Below are 13,165 nucleotides of genomic sequence, written 5' to 3' on the forward strand. Positions count from 1 at the left end.
TTTTTTTTTTTTTTTTTTTTTTTTTTTGAGACGGAGTTTCGCTCTTCTTGGCCAAGCTGGAGTACAATGGCGCGATCTCACCGCAACCTCTGCCTCCTGGGTTCAAGCGATTCTCCTGCCTCAGCCTTCCCAAGTAGCTGGGCTTACAGGCATGTGCCACCATGCCCAGCTAATTTTGTATTTTTAGTAGAGACAGGGTTTCTCCATGTTGGTCAGGCTGGTCTTGAACTCCCGACCTGTGATCTGACTGCCTCGGCCTCCCAAAGTGCTGGGATTATAGGCGTGAGCCACCATGCCCGGCCTCAAAGTCTTTATTAGCTTCCCTTTTTATCTTTGTCTTTAAGAGACAGGGTCAGCCGGCACAGTGACTCAACGCCTGTAATCCCCAGTACTTTGGGAGGCTGAGGTGGGCAGATCACCTGAGGTCAGGAGTTTGAGACCAGCCTGGCCAACATGGTGAAACCCCGTCTCTACTAAAACTACAAAAAAAAAAAGAAAAAAAAATTTGCCGGGCGTGGTGGCAGGAGCCTGTAATCCCAGCTACTCGGGAGGCTGAGGCAGGAGAATCGCTTGAACCCAGGAGGCAGAAGTTGCAGTGAGCCGAGATGGTGCCATTGCACTCCAGCCTGGGCAACAAGAGTGAAACTCCATCTCATAAAAAAAAAAAAAAGAGAGAGAGACAGAGTTTCACTCTGTGGCCCAGGCCGGAGTGCAGTGGTGCAGTCGTAGGTCACTGCTGCCTTGCCCTCCTGGGCTAAACTGACCCTCCCACTTCAGCCTCTCAGGTAGCTGGGCCTACAGGCATGCACCACCGCGCTCGGGCTAATTTTGTTTATTTTTTGTAGACAGGGTTTCACCATGTTGCAGGGACTGGTCCCAAACTCCTAGGCTCAAGTGATCCACCTGCCTCAGCCTCCCAAAGTGCTAGGATTACAGTTGTGAGCCACTGTTTTGCTTTAATTTTATCTCTTTTTTTGTTTTCAAATAAATTTTTAAGAAGAATTAGTTGGGGCTGGGCGTGGTGGCTCATGCTTATAATCCCAGCACTTTGGGGAGGCCGAGGCAGGCGGATCACGAGGTCAGGACATGGAGACCATCCTGACTAACACAGTGAAACCCAGTCTCTACTTCAAATACAAAAAATTAGCCGGGCGCAGTGGCGGACACCTATAGTCCCAGCTACTTGGGAGGCTGACGCAGGAGAATGACGTGAACCTGGGAGGTGGAGCTTGCAGTGAGCCGAGATTGCACCACTGTACTCCAGCCTGGGCCACAGAGCCAGACTCTATCTCAAAAAAAAAAAAAAAAAAAAGTGGGCTGGGTGTGGTGACTCACGCTTGTAATCCCAGCACCTTGAGAGGCTGAGGTGGGCAAATCACTTGAGGTCAGGATGAGAGCAGCCTGGCCAACATGGTGAAATTTCATCTCTACTAAAAATACAAAAAATTAGTTGGGCATAGTGAGAGGCGCCTATAATCCCTGCTACTCGGGAGGCTGAGGCAGGAGAATCGCTTGAACCTGGGAGGTGGAGGTTGCAGTGAGCCGGGATTGTGCCACTGCACTCTAGACTGGGCTACAGAGGGAGACTCCATGGCAAAAAAATAAATAATTAAAAATGAAAATTGAAAGTGAAGGCTGTGGGTGGTGACTCATGCCTTAAACCCAGCACTCTGGGGGTCCAGGGCAGAAGGATCGCTTGAGCCTCGGAGATCAAGACCAGCCTGGGAAACAAAGTGAGACCACATCTCTAAAATAATTTTTTAAATTGGCTGAGCATGGTGGCATGAGCCTGTAGTTCCAGCTACTCGGGAGGCTGAGACAGGAAGATCCGTTGGGCCCAGGAGTGTGAGGCTGTAGTGAGGTATGATCATACACTGCACTCCAGCCTGGGCAACAGAGGCGGGCCCTGTCTCTAAGTAAATAAATGAATCAAACACTTGTGGATTACTTAAGGAATGAACCCTCATTTTCCAGAGGAGGAAACTGATGTCCAATGGCATCAAGTGACTTACCATAGGTCACACAGCTGATGAGAGATAAAGCCAGGACTCAAAGCTGGGCACTCTGGCTCCAGAGCTATGTTCAATACATTTTTCATTTTGTTTTCGTTTTGTTTTGTTTTTTGTTTGAGATGATCTCACTCTGTCACCCAGGCTGGAGTGCAGTGGTGCTGTCACAGCTCAATACAGCTTCAACCTCCTTGGCCGCCAAGCCCAACTGTTTTTTTTTTTTTTTTTTGTAGACGTAGTCTCTGTCACCCAGGCTAGAGTGCAGTGGTGCAATCTCAGCTCATTGCAGCCTCCACCTCCTGGGTTCAAGCAATTCTCCTGCCTCAAGCTTGTGAGTAGCTGGGATTACAGGAGCCTGCCATCACATTACAGGCATGAGCCACTGCACCCAGCCAGGATGATTGTAGTTTAGACCTTGAGCTCTAGAGTCAGCTGATCTTTGATTCTAAGTTCTGACTTGGTTTGGTTGCTCCTGCCTATAGTCCCAGCACTTGGGGAGGTCAGGGTGGAGGATTGCTTGAGCTCAAGAGTTAAAGACTGGCCTAGGCAACATAGTGAGACCTCATCTGTACAAAAAAATGTAAAAATTAGCTGGGCATGGTGGTACACACCTGTGGTTTCAGCTCCTCAAAAGGCTGGGATAGGCTGGGCACGGTGGCTCACATCTGTAATCCTCGCACTTTGGGAGGCTGAGCCAGGTGGATCACTTGAGGTCAGGAGTTCAAGACCAGCCTGACCAACATGGTGAAACCCTGTCTCTACTAAAAATACAAATATTAGGCCGGGCACAGTGGCTCACACCTATAATCTCAACACTTTGGGAGGCCAAGGTGAGTGGATCATCTGAGGTCAGGAGTTCAAGACCAGCCTGGCCAACATGGTGAAACCCCATCTCTACTAAAAATAAAAAAATTAGGCAAGGCCCAGTGGCTCATGCCTGTAGTCCCAGCACTTTGGGAGGCCGAGGCAGGTGGATCACGAGGTCAGGAAATCAAGACCATCCTGGCTAACATGGTGAAACCCCGTCTCTACTAAAAATACAAAAATTAGCCCGGTCTGGTGGCAGGCACCTGTAGTCCCAGCTACTTGGGAGGCTGAGGCAGGAGAATGGCGTAAACCTGGGAGGCGGAATTTGCAGTGAGCCAAGATAGGGCCACTGCACTCCAGCCTGGGCAACAAAGCGAGACTCCATCTCTAAAATAAATAAATAAATAATAAATTAAAAAATAAAAAAATTAGCTGGACATGATGGCACATGCCTGTAGTCCCAGCTACTTGGGAGGCTGAGGCAAACAAATCGCTTGAACCGGGAGGCAGAGGTTGTAGTGATTGCAGTGAGCTGAGATTGCATCATTGCACTCCATCCTGGGCAACAGAGCAAGAGTCCGTCTAAAAAAAAAAACTAAAAAACAGGGCAGCTGGGATTGGAGGATCACTTGAGTCCAGGAGATTGAGGCCGCGATGAGGTGAGATTGTACTCCAGCCTGGGTGACAGTGAGACCATCTCAGAAAACAACAAAAAACACACTCACAAAAAGAGTTCTGCCACAAAGCTCTAAATGAGGGCAATTACTTAGCCATTCTCTGCCTCAGTTTCCTAATCTTTAACACGAAATTAAAAATAGGAGATAGAGGCTGGATGCGGTGGCTCACGCCTATAATCCTAGCACTTTGGGAGGCCGAGGTGGGCGGATCACGAGGTCAGGAGATCGAGACCATCCTGGCTAACGTGGTGAAACCCCGTCTCTACTAAAAATGGAAAACTTCAGCCTGGCATGGTGGCACGCGCCTGTAGTCCCAGCTACTCGGGAGGCTGAGGCAGGAGAATAGCTTGAACGTGGGAGGCAGAGGTTGCAGTGAGCTGAGATCACGCCCCTGCACTCCAGCCTGGGCGACAGAGCGAGACTCTGTCTCAAAAAAAAAAAAAAAGGAGATGGAAGAATCAAACAAGTTCATATTTGTAGAGTGCTCGAGTATTTGTAGAGTGCTCAAGTATTGACTGCTGTTGTGATGATCATTTTCTAATATATTCATGTTGGTTCTGACTATTTATTTGGATGTCTGACCCCTTTCCCATGAGCCATTCCTGGGGAGCTCAGTGTCACCTGTGTGTTCCAGCACCCAACAATGGCCAGCATGCAGGACCACAGTGAATGTCAGGGACAAGTTTTTGCAAATGCTCCACATATGCTAGGGATGTAAATATGTGGATTATTTAATTGTTGAGGGCATTCGACCAAGGGTGTAAATTGCGTGGTTCAGGTCCTTGCTAATTTTCCCAAGCAGTCTTTTCTTAGAAATATGTTAAGGTTTCCCATATCAGTTGTGGATTTAACAAACTTTCCCTTGTCATTTTGTAAGTTTATGGCTGTCACGTGTAGAGATGGTCGTTTTTTGCTTTATCTATTTGGAGGCCATAGTATTTGGATCATGTATGTTGAGAACTTTTGTGTATAATGGGCCACTTCTACCTCCCTCCCCCAGCCCTAGGTACTCATGTAGAGAAGTAAATAATGGGTCATTTTGTTTTGTCATCATCCATTGCTTTTGTCAGTTTATTTTTTATTTTATTTATTTATTTTTAATTTAATTTAAGACAGTCTCGTGCTGTCACCCAGAGTGGAGTGCAATGGCCCGATCTCAGCTCATTGCATCCTCTACCTCCTGGGCTCAAGGAATCCTCCCACCTCAGCCTCCTGAGTACCTGGGACTACAGGCACGTGCCACTACACCCTGCTAATTTGTGTATATTTTGTAGCGATGGGGTTTCACCATGTTGCCCAGACTGGTCACAGACTCCTGAGCTCAAGGGATCTTCCCACCTCAGCCTCCCAAACGTGCTGGGATTACAGGTATGAGCCACTGCACCTGGCCAATTTTTTTTTTTTTTTTTAAAGGGGTAATGTTGCTCCTCTACTTGTCTCTTGGTTTGTGTTTTCCCAGCCAGTTTTTTGCCATCTTTTGATTTTCCATATTTTTGGTTCACTGTGTTTTACAATGAATAGATTTTCATGGAGTAGTTACTGAAGGCTGACCTAATGTAGGGCCTTATGCTGGGCTCAGTGTCGGGGGAGTTAGAAGATCCTGCCTCAGGCCCTTCTCCTCTTCCTGCCCCAGCCTCCACAGGAGGATCATAGTTGGGGAGAGAGACCCACGCAAGACGATGACCCAGAGTGGGCAGGGAAGAGGGAACCCAGAGGTCCTCTCTGGGCAGGTGGTTGATTTCCAGGAAGGGAGTTGGGGAAGGCCTCTCCATTAAAACTGCATTTGAACACAGACCTGAATGAAGTAAGGAATTGAGCCTTGCAGAGCGTGAATGTATTGCAATTGGTGGAAACAGCAAATGCAGAGCCCAGGGAAGGCAAGAGCCGGGTGACTGTGAGGTATAGATAGCAATGAGCCCACCGCATGGACGCCCTGGGTGAAGCCTGGACCTGGCCTAGGGGCATTGGGGGTGTCAGCTTCCTGGAGGAGGGGTGGTCAAGCTGAAACCCCAGGGAATATATAGTGAAACAGTAGGGCACAGTGACTGGGAAATCAGATTCCCTGGCTTCATATCCCTGCTCCAGCTCACACCCCAGCTCTGTGTGACCTTGTGGTCAGGAGACCTGCCCTGCGTGTTTCTTCATTCATACCGTGGAGACGATAACTCCTACCGGGATCAGATGGGGCCTGAGTATTCTATGTATGCCAGATCAGGTGCCCAGCAGGGTGCACTGGGGTATTGCCTGCGGGGCGGAGGAGTGGGGAGGGATGCCACTGGACAGGTGGGGTATCTGGGGGTTTTCCAGAGGGCACTGGAGAGCCATGGCAGGTTCTCACCAGGATAGGGACGGGTTCAGGTTTATAGGATTGTGCTTTAACAGGACTTTCCTGGCCGGGCACGGTGGCTCAAGCCTGTAATCCCAGCACTTTGGGAGGCCGAGACAGGCGGATCACGAGGTCAGGAGACCGAGACCATCCTGGCTAACACGGTGAAACCCCGTCTCTACTAAAACTACAAAAAACTAGCCGGGCGAGGTGGCGGCGCCTGTAGTCCCAGCAACCCGGGAGGCTGAGACAGGAGAATGGCGTGAACCCGGAAGGCGGAGCTTGCAGTGAGCTGAGATCCGGCCACAGCATTCCAGCCTGGGTGACAGAGCGAGACTCCGTCTCAAAAAAAAAAAAAAAAAAAACAGGACTTTCCTGGCTGCACTTTTGTATTAAGCGAGGCAGGTTTGGGGCGCCCGTTTGGAAAGGATGAACTGGCAGCTCCGAATGGCTACACGGCTTGAGCCTTGAATGCCAGGCCCAGAGGCTTGATTTCAGTTGCCGTGGGAACCTTCGTAGGGTTCTGTCCATTTGTTTTTCAGGGTGGGGCTATCCCAATGCCAAATTCCCCCCGCGGAAATCCTCAGCACCCCACCCCCCGCCCCTCATAGTTCCCAACTAAAGCTGGATACTCTGTTTTCTCCGCCTGCTTCCTTCCGCCTTGGTGTTCTTAATCCCCGGGCTGCGTGGCCCTTTAAATCTCAAGCGTCAATCAGGGCTTCTGTTCGAGGGAACGTGGTGTAATAAGCCTCCCCTGGAGTGCCGTGGCCTTTGCCCTGACCTTGTTCCGTTTAGCTGGACGTTGGGAGTTGTTCCACGCTCCCTTGCATCCGGCTGTGTCTACCCCACCACCCACTCCCGTCACCTCTCGCCTACTCCTCCCTATTTCGAAGTTGGGCCCCTTCGCCAAGGCCTGCCTTATATGGGCACGGCCCCGAATGGCGGCCGCTCATTGGCTAAGGGCGTCACGCGCGCGTCTGTCAACAAAGGGGCGGAGGGAAGCTAGTTGCTCCCCTGCCCGCGCGGTGGCCGGAGGGAAGGAGCGAGGGGGCGGGCCCTCTTACCTTTCGCGCGCATGCGTGTGGCCTGCAGCCTTCTCCCGCCGCCTGGGGGGGCTGCGGGTGAGGGCTCTTTGGGGGCGTGTATAGGTTTCGAGGGTCACCTGAGGGGTTTGGAAGGTTTCTTTGGCGGGGCGGTTACAAGATTTGGGGGTTCCCTTTGCATTTGCAAAATGTTCTGGGGCTTGGGGAAGTTTTAACGTGGGTTTAAGGGATACTTTTAGGGTTCCCTTGCGCTTAAGGGGCACCTTGGAGTTTGGGTTCGTTTGTAATGCGGAAGGTTCGGTTGTGTTTTCGGGATGGAGTTCCCTTTGTGTTTTGGAGGGTTTGTTGGGCATAGGATATGGGGAGCTCCGGGAGAGACGGAAGCAAAGAGCCCGAGTACCAGTTCTAGCGCTGGAATGTCTGGGCTTGCATCTTGACTTCCTACCTGTCTGAACCCGGACAGGAGATTTCATCTGTGTCTCATCGGGAACTAGGCATTAATAACACTACCTGCTTCCTAGGGACCGAGGAGGATTAGCAGGAATTATTAGCGCAGTACCTAATAAGCTCGCAGCGAGTGTGCAGTAAGCACATGTCTGCTATTGTAACATTTGTGAGGTTTCTTTGGGTTTTTTTTTTTTTTTGGCTTTGTGAAATTATTTTTAAGGTTTAAGATTCATCTTAAAGTGTTAGGGAGCTTTTGTGTTTTCAAAGAGTTCGTCTGCTGTTGGAGGGCTTCTAGTGGAATTAGGAGATAATGGAGGAGGGTTGGGGGAAGTATAGGATTCCGGGAGAGTGGTTGTTTATGACATAGGTTGGGGAATTGCTGTGTTGGGATCTGTGAGAGATTGATTGAGATTCGGCCCTTCAGTACTGGAGAGGATATTTTTAGGTTCGGTGGTTTAAAGTAGTATTTGGAAGGTTTTCGATATTCGGGGGAGGACATTGAGATGCTGGAGGTAAGGTTGGAACTGATTAGGGGACTTGAGTGGGTGGCCAAGTTGTAGCAGGTTGGCATCTGTAGAGACTGGCTTTTGCTGTGTTAGCCTGCCTCTCTGGGCAGTTGGATGTACAGGTCAAGTACCGCTTACCTGAAAAGCTTGGGACCAAAAGTGTTTCGGATTTTGGATTTCTTCGGATTTCGAGTATTTGCATTATACTTACCAGTTGATATGCCAAGTCTGAAAATCTGAAATGCTCCAATGAGCATATCCTATCAGTGTCATCTTGGCACTCAAAAAGTTCTGAATTTGGGAGCATTTTGGATTTTCAGATTTGAGATACTCAACATGTATGTGAATTGGTGGTTGGTAAACAGCCATCTATATGTTTTAGAGGCTATGGAGTGATGTTTTTAACACTGAGCTGAGATTACAGCAGGGACTGTAAGTATTTGAGGGGTAGGTGGGATTGGGGATTATGGAGGGGAGATAAAGATTCTTGACACGGGGTTTCTCTGTGTTTACTGGTACCTGTGAGTGCTTGGAGGCTGTCTGGATTTTGCTTTGTTTTGTTTACCTTTTTTTTTTTTTGAGACGGAATTTCGCTCTTGTCACTCAGGCTGGAGTGCAATGGCAAGATCTCAGCTCACCACAACCTCCGCCTCCCGGTTCAAGCTATTCTGCCTCAGCCTCCTGAGTAGCTGGGACTACAGGCTTGCACCACCACGCCTGGCTAATTTTTGTATTTTTCGTAGAGACAGGGTTTTGCCATGTTAGTCAGGCTGATCTCGAATTCTGACCTCTGGTGATCTGCCTGCCTGGGCCTCCCGAAGTACTGGGATTACAGGCATGAGCCCCCGCGCCTGGCCTGGAATTGCTTGAATTTAGAGGGACAGTCTGTACTGCAGGAGTTGGCAAACTTTTTCCATAAAGAGCCAGATAATGGGTATTTTAAGCTTTGCAGGCCATGTGGTCTTTGTTCTGCTATTCAGCTCTGCTGTTGAAGATGAAAGCATCCATAAACAAATGAGCATGTTTCAATAAAACTTTATTTACAAAGACAGCGAGCTGGATTTGGCTTCTGGGCCATAGTTTGCTGACCTCTCTGGCCTGTAGGCATGTGGAAGTTTCAAGGTTTAAAGGGTCATTTTGGTTTTGAGCTGTCTGGAGGGAGATGAGCCAGAGAAAGATTGAGGCATATGTTACTTAGTAGGTTCAAACTGCAATGCAAGTGATCATATCGGACTCATGTGCAAGATTGCCTCCAGATTAGATCACTCACATCAAGTCATTCCAAAATAAAATAGTCATTATTAACAGAGCCCTAAATTGAAGAGTCCAGAAACCAAGTTGAGAGCCTCTTTTTGCTCCGGACCCACTGGAATCTTAGCTATGTCACCCTTCCCCACTCTGAGCCTCTGTTTATCTGTGTGCAGCTTGAGGAGAAAGCTAGGCTATAAAACCCCCCCCCCCCCGCCCTGTTTTTTCTTTTTCTTTTTTTTGCTGAGATGGGTTCTCTCTCAGTCAACCAGGCTGGAGTGCAGTGGTATGATCACAGCATCACAGCTCACTGCAGCCTGGGCCTCCTGGGCTCAAGCAATCCTCCCACCTCAGCCTCCCAAGTAGCTGGGACTACAGGTGCGCCCCACCCCACCTGGCTAATTTCTGTCTCTTTTTTGGTAGAGATGGGTTTTGCCCAGGCTGGTCTCAAACTCCTAGGCTCAAGCAGTCTGCCCACCTCGGCCCCCCAAAGTGCTGAGATTACAGGCACAAGCCACCACACCTGGCTTTGCTCTCTTTTTTAGAGGGTCTCACTCTGTCACCCAGGTTGGAGTGCAGTGGTGCCATCATTGCTCCCTGCAGCCTGGAACTCCCAGGCTCTAGAACAGGCCGTCTTACTCCACAGATCTATGGTTGTGCTTCAGGGAATTACCTGTACCGTCTTTTCAAGGGTGTGCATTTTTCTGACTGAGGACACACAGCTTTAATAAATTCTCATTAAGCCCCGACCTGAAAAAAAAGAAAAGCCGATTTTTTAAGTGCTTGTCTGAATCTGACCTCAGATTTTCTTCCCCCCTCCCAGCCCATCTTGTTGCTCTCTCTCTGGGTTTAAGCAGCCATAGCTGTGGGTGGGGCTGGGAATTTCTGTCTTTTCAGGGACGAGCTACTGAGTGAGCAAATAGAAAAAGGACCGTGTCTGTGAGTGGTCCTTTCGCTTAAGTGTAAAAGTTATGGCAGTGTAAAGGCCTCTGGATTGTGGGGTAAGGCAGTAGGGTAGGATCTATGGGGTTGGAGTGCGCTGCCAGTTAGGGTCCCACTCTGCAAGTTAAAAGGGCATCTCTCATCCCCTCTGCAACCCTTTGCTCACCAGAGCAAGGCAGTGGGAATAGAGTTCTTTTTTTTTTTTTTTTTGAGACGGAGTTTCGCACTTGTCGCCCAGGCTGGAGTGTAATGGCGCCATCTCGGCTCACTGCAACCTCCGCCTCCCAGGTTCAAGCGATTCTCGTGCCTCAGCCTCCCAAGTAGCTAGGATTACAGGCGTGAACCATCACACTCAGCACATTTTTGTATTTTTAGTAGAGATGGGGTTTCACCATGTTGGCCAGGCTGGTCTCAAACTCCTGACCTCAGGTGATCTGCTCACCTCAGCCTCCCAAAGTGCTGGGATTACAGGCGTGAGCCACTGCTCCTAGCCAGGAATAGAGTTTTGATGATTTGGTTTGGTCTAAGGAGAGGTGGAGGTTGGGGTGGTCCTGGCAAGAAAGGCTGTCCCCCTAGCTCCCCAACCTCCTCTTCCTGTCTCCAGGTGGCATGTGGAGCCTCCCACCACCACCTAGGTCCTGAGATGTGGTGAAGCCCAGCCCGTCTGCCATCATCCCCCAGCATGGACCGAGGAAGCCTCCTGCCCTTCCAGCTATGGTGCCCCCGGCCCTTTGGCACCTACTCACAGAACCAGCCGCGCCCGCCTTCTGCGGCCCTCAAGCCATCAGCCTGCCCTGAGCCTGGTGGCGGGGCCGAGCCAGACCATGGGCCTGCCCACTCAGAGAACACACCACCTGCCTTGGCCACCGAGGTCCCTGCCTCCCAGCCGGCTCCGCTCCTCTCAGCAGCAGCTGCTGGTGATGAAGGTCGAGTCCTCCTGGACACGTGGTATGTCATCAAGCCCGGGAATACAAAGGAGAAGGTGGCCTTCTTTGTGGCCCACCAGTGTGGTGGGGGCAGCCGGGCCAGCTCCATGAAGGTAAAGGGACACTGGGGCAGTGATAGCTCCAAGGCCAAGCGGAGGAGGCGCTGTCTTGACCCCACCAAGGCTCCTCCTGACCCAGGGGGCCGGGAGGGCCTGGCTGCCTCTGAGGAGGGCCCTGCCTCAGCCGGTGAGGACGTGGACCTGCTCTCTGTGGCCGAGATGGTGGCCCTGGTGGAACAGCGGGCAGCCCTGGCCCTGCAGAGCTACCCACGACCGGCCACTCCAGCGCCTGTAGTTTTTGTGTCCGCGGAGCAGGGTGGACCGGCCAAGGGGGTGGGGTCTGAACGGCGGTCCGGTGGTGGGGACTGCAGCCGTGTAGCCGAGGCCGTGGCCCACTTTGAGGCGCAGAGGGACAGCCCTCCCACCAAGGGCCTCCGCAAAGAAGAGCGACCCGGGCCAGGCCCTGGGGAGGTACGCATCGCCTTCCGCATCTCCAATGGCCGGGAGCCCCGTGCACCAGACAGCGGCCTGCCCAGTGGGGGCGGGGGCAGGCCTGGTTGTGCCTACCCTGGCAGCCCAGGTCCTGGGGCCCGAGCCAAGGACAAGATCACGTGTGACTTATACCAGCTCATCAGCCCCTCGCGGGATGCCCTCCCCAGCAACGTGGAGTTCCTGCTGGCTAGGGCGGATGAGGCCAGCGAGGGTGATAGCCCGGCGCCCGCCAGGTCCGAGGACACTCCCCCGGCGCCCCCTCCGCCCCCTGCCCGGGACTGCGGAGCGTCAGGTTTCCACGTGGACGTGGTGGTGACGGGCGTCGTAGATGAGTGCATCTTCTTTGGCAAGGATGGCACCAAGAACGTGAAGGAGGAGACTGTGTGCCTGACGGTCAGCCCAGAGGAGCCGCCGCCTCCGGGCCAGCTCTTCTTTCTCCAGAACCGCGGGCCGGACGGGCCCCCGGAGCCACCCCCGGCAGACTCCCCGGCCACCGCGCCCGGCCCAGATGATGCCGATGGAACGGCGGACACCTCCCTGTGTCGCCTGTACCGGCATGTGTCGCACGACTTCCTAGAAATCCGCTTCAAGATTCAGCGGCTGCTGGAGCCACGACAGTACATGCTGCTGCTGCCAGAGCACGTGCTGGTCAAGATCTTCAGCTTCCTGCCCACGCGCGCGCTGGCCGCACTCAAGTGCACCTGCCACCACTTCAAGGGCATCATCGAGGCATTCGGCGTGCGGGCCACAGACTCGCGCTGGAGCCGAGACCCGCTCTACCGCGATGACCCGTGCAAGCAGTGCCGCAAGAGATACGAAAAGGGCGATGTGTCGCTCTGCCGCTGGCACCCCAAGCCCTACCACCATGACCTGCCTTACGGACGTTCCTACTGGATGTGCTGCCGCCGAGCCGACCGCGAGACGCCCGGCTGCCGCCTGGGCCTCCACGATAACAACTGGGTGCTGCCCTGCAATGGGCCGGGTGGAGGCCGGGCAGGCCGGGAGGAGGGGAGGTGAAGCCGGGGGAGGGGGGGGGAGAGCCCACCACGCCCACCCCTCCCCTCTCCCCCCGGGAGCCGAGGGTCCGGACTGGGCCGCCTGCCCATTCCCCCACTCCAGGCAGCATTGATCCCCCACTGGAACTGAGCTGGGGTTCAGCAGGGGTGACGCAGGAAAGCACTCTGCTTGATCCTGTTGATTTTCTACTCTTCAGAACCAGGGCCGTGGACCCTCTGAGAAGGGTGTTTTTTTAATCAGCATCTCACTTTATTCTCCATTCAGCCCCAACCCCCTTCCCTGCCACGCTCTCCACCCCAGGGACCCACCAGCAGGGAGCAGACGGCAGCTAATTTTGGTACCACGTAAGGGTTCCCCCATTCTGGCCCCCATCCTCTCCCTCGCCCCAGTTCTTTCTCGCTGGAGCTGTTATTTCCCAAGAGGCTGCATCGCCCAAGGTTGGCACCTCTCCTAACCTGCCACACCACAGCTCCCACTTCTCTAGGAATTGGGGGCTATCGGGTCACAGGTGGGATCTGGCATTTTATCATGACAGTTCGCCATTTCTGGATGGTTTGCCTATTAAAGAAGTGAGGGGAAAATAACTTTTCTCCTTAACCTCAAGCTACCAGTATCTCCTCTTCCCCATAGAGGAAGAGGGGGGGCAAAAAAAAAAAAAAAAAAAAA

General features: G+C 52.3%; 1 protein-coding gene across 1 annotated transcript in view; it reads left to right on the plus strand.

Annotated features, from left to right (window-relative positions):
* Nucleotides 1-13,165, plus strand: part of FBXO46 (F-box protein 46) — a 23,121-nt gene extending 9,956 nt beyond the window's left edge. Inside the window, exon 2 of the mRNA XM_017874347.1 lies at nucleotides 10,610-13,165. Within this exon, the coding sequence (XP_017729836.1) occupies nucleotides 10,688-12,499 (1,812 nt within the window). The 5' untranslated portion in view covers nucleotides 10,610-10,687 and the 3' untranslated portion in view covers nucleotides 12,500-13,165. The remainder of the gene's footprint in view (nucleotides 1-10,609) is intronic.

This window comes from Rhinopithecus bieti, unplaced genomic scaffold, assembly GCF_001698545.2.
Source record: "Rhinopithecus bieti isolate Rb0 unplaced genomic scaffold, ASM169854v2 scaffold_7888, whole genome shotgun sequence".
Classification (NCBI taxonomy): domain Eukaryota; kingdom Metazoa; phylum Chordata; class Mammalia; order Primates; family Cercopithecidae; genus Rhinopithecus; species Rhinopithecus bieti.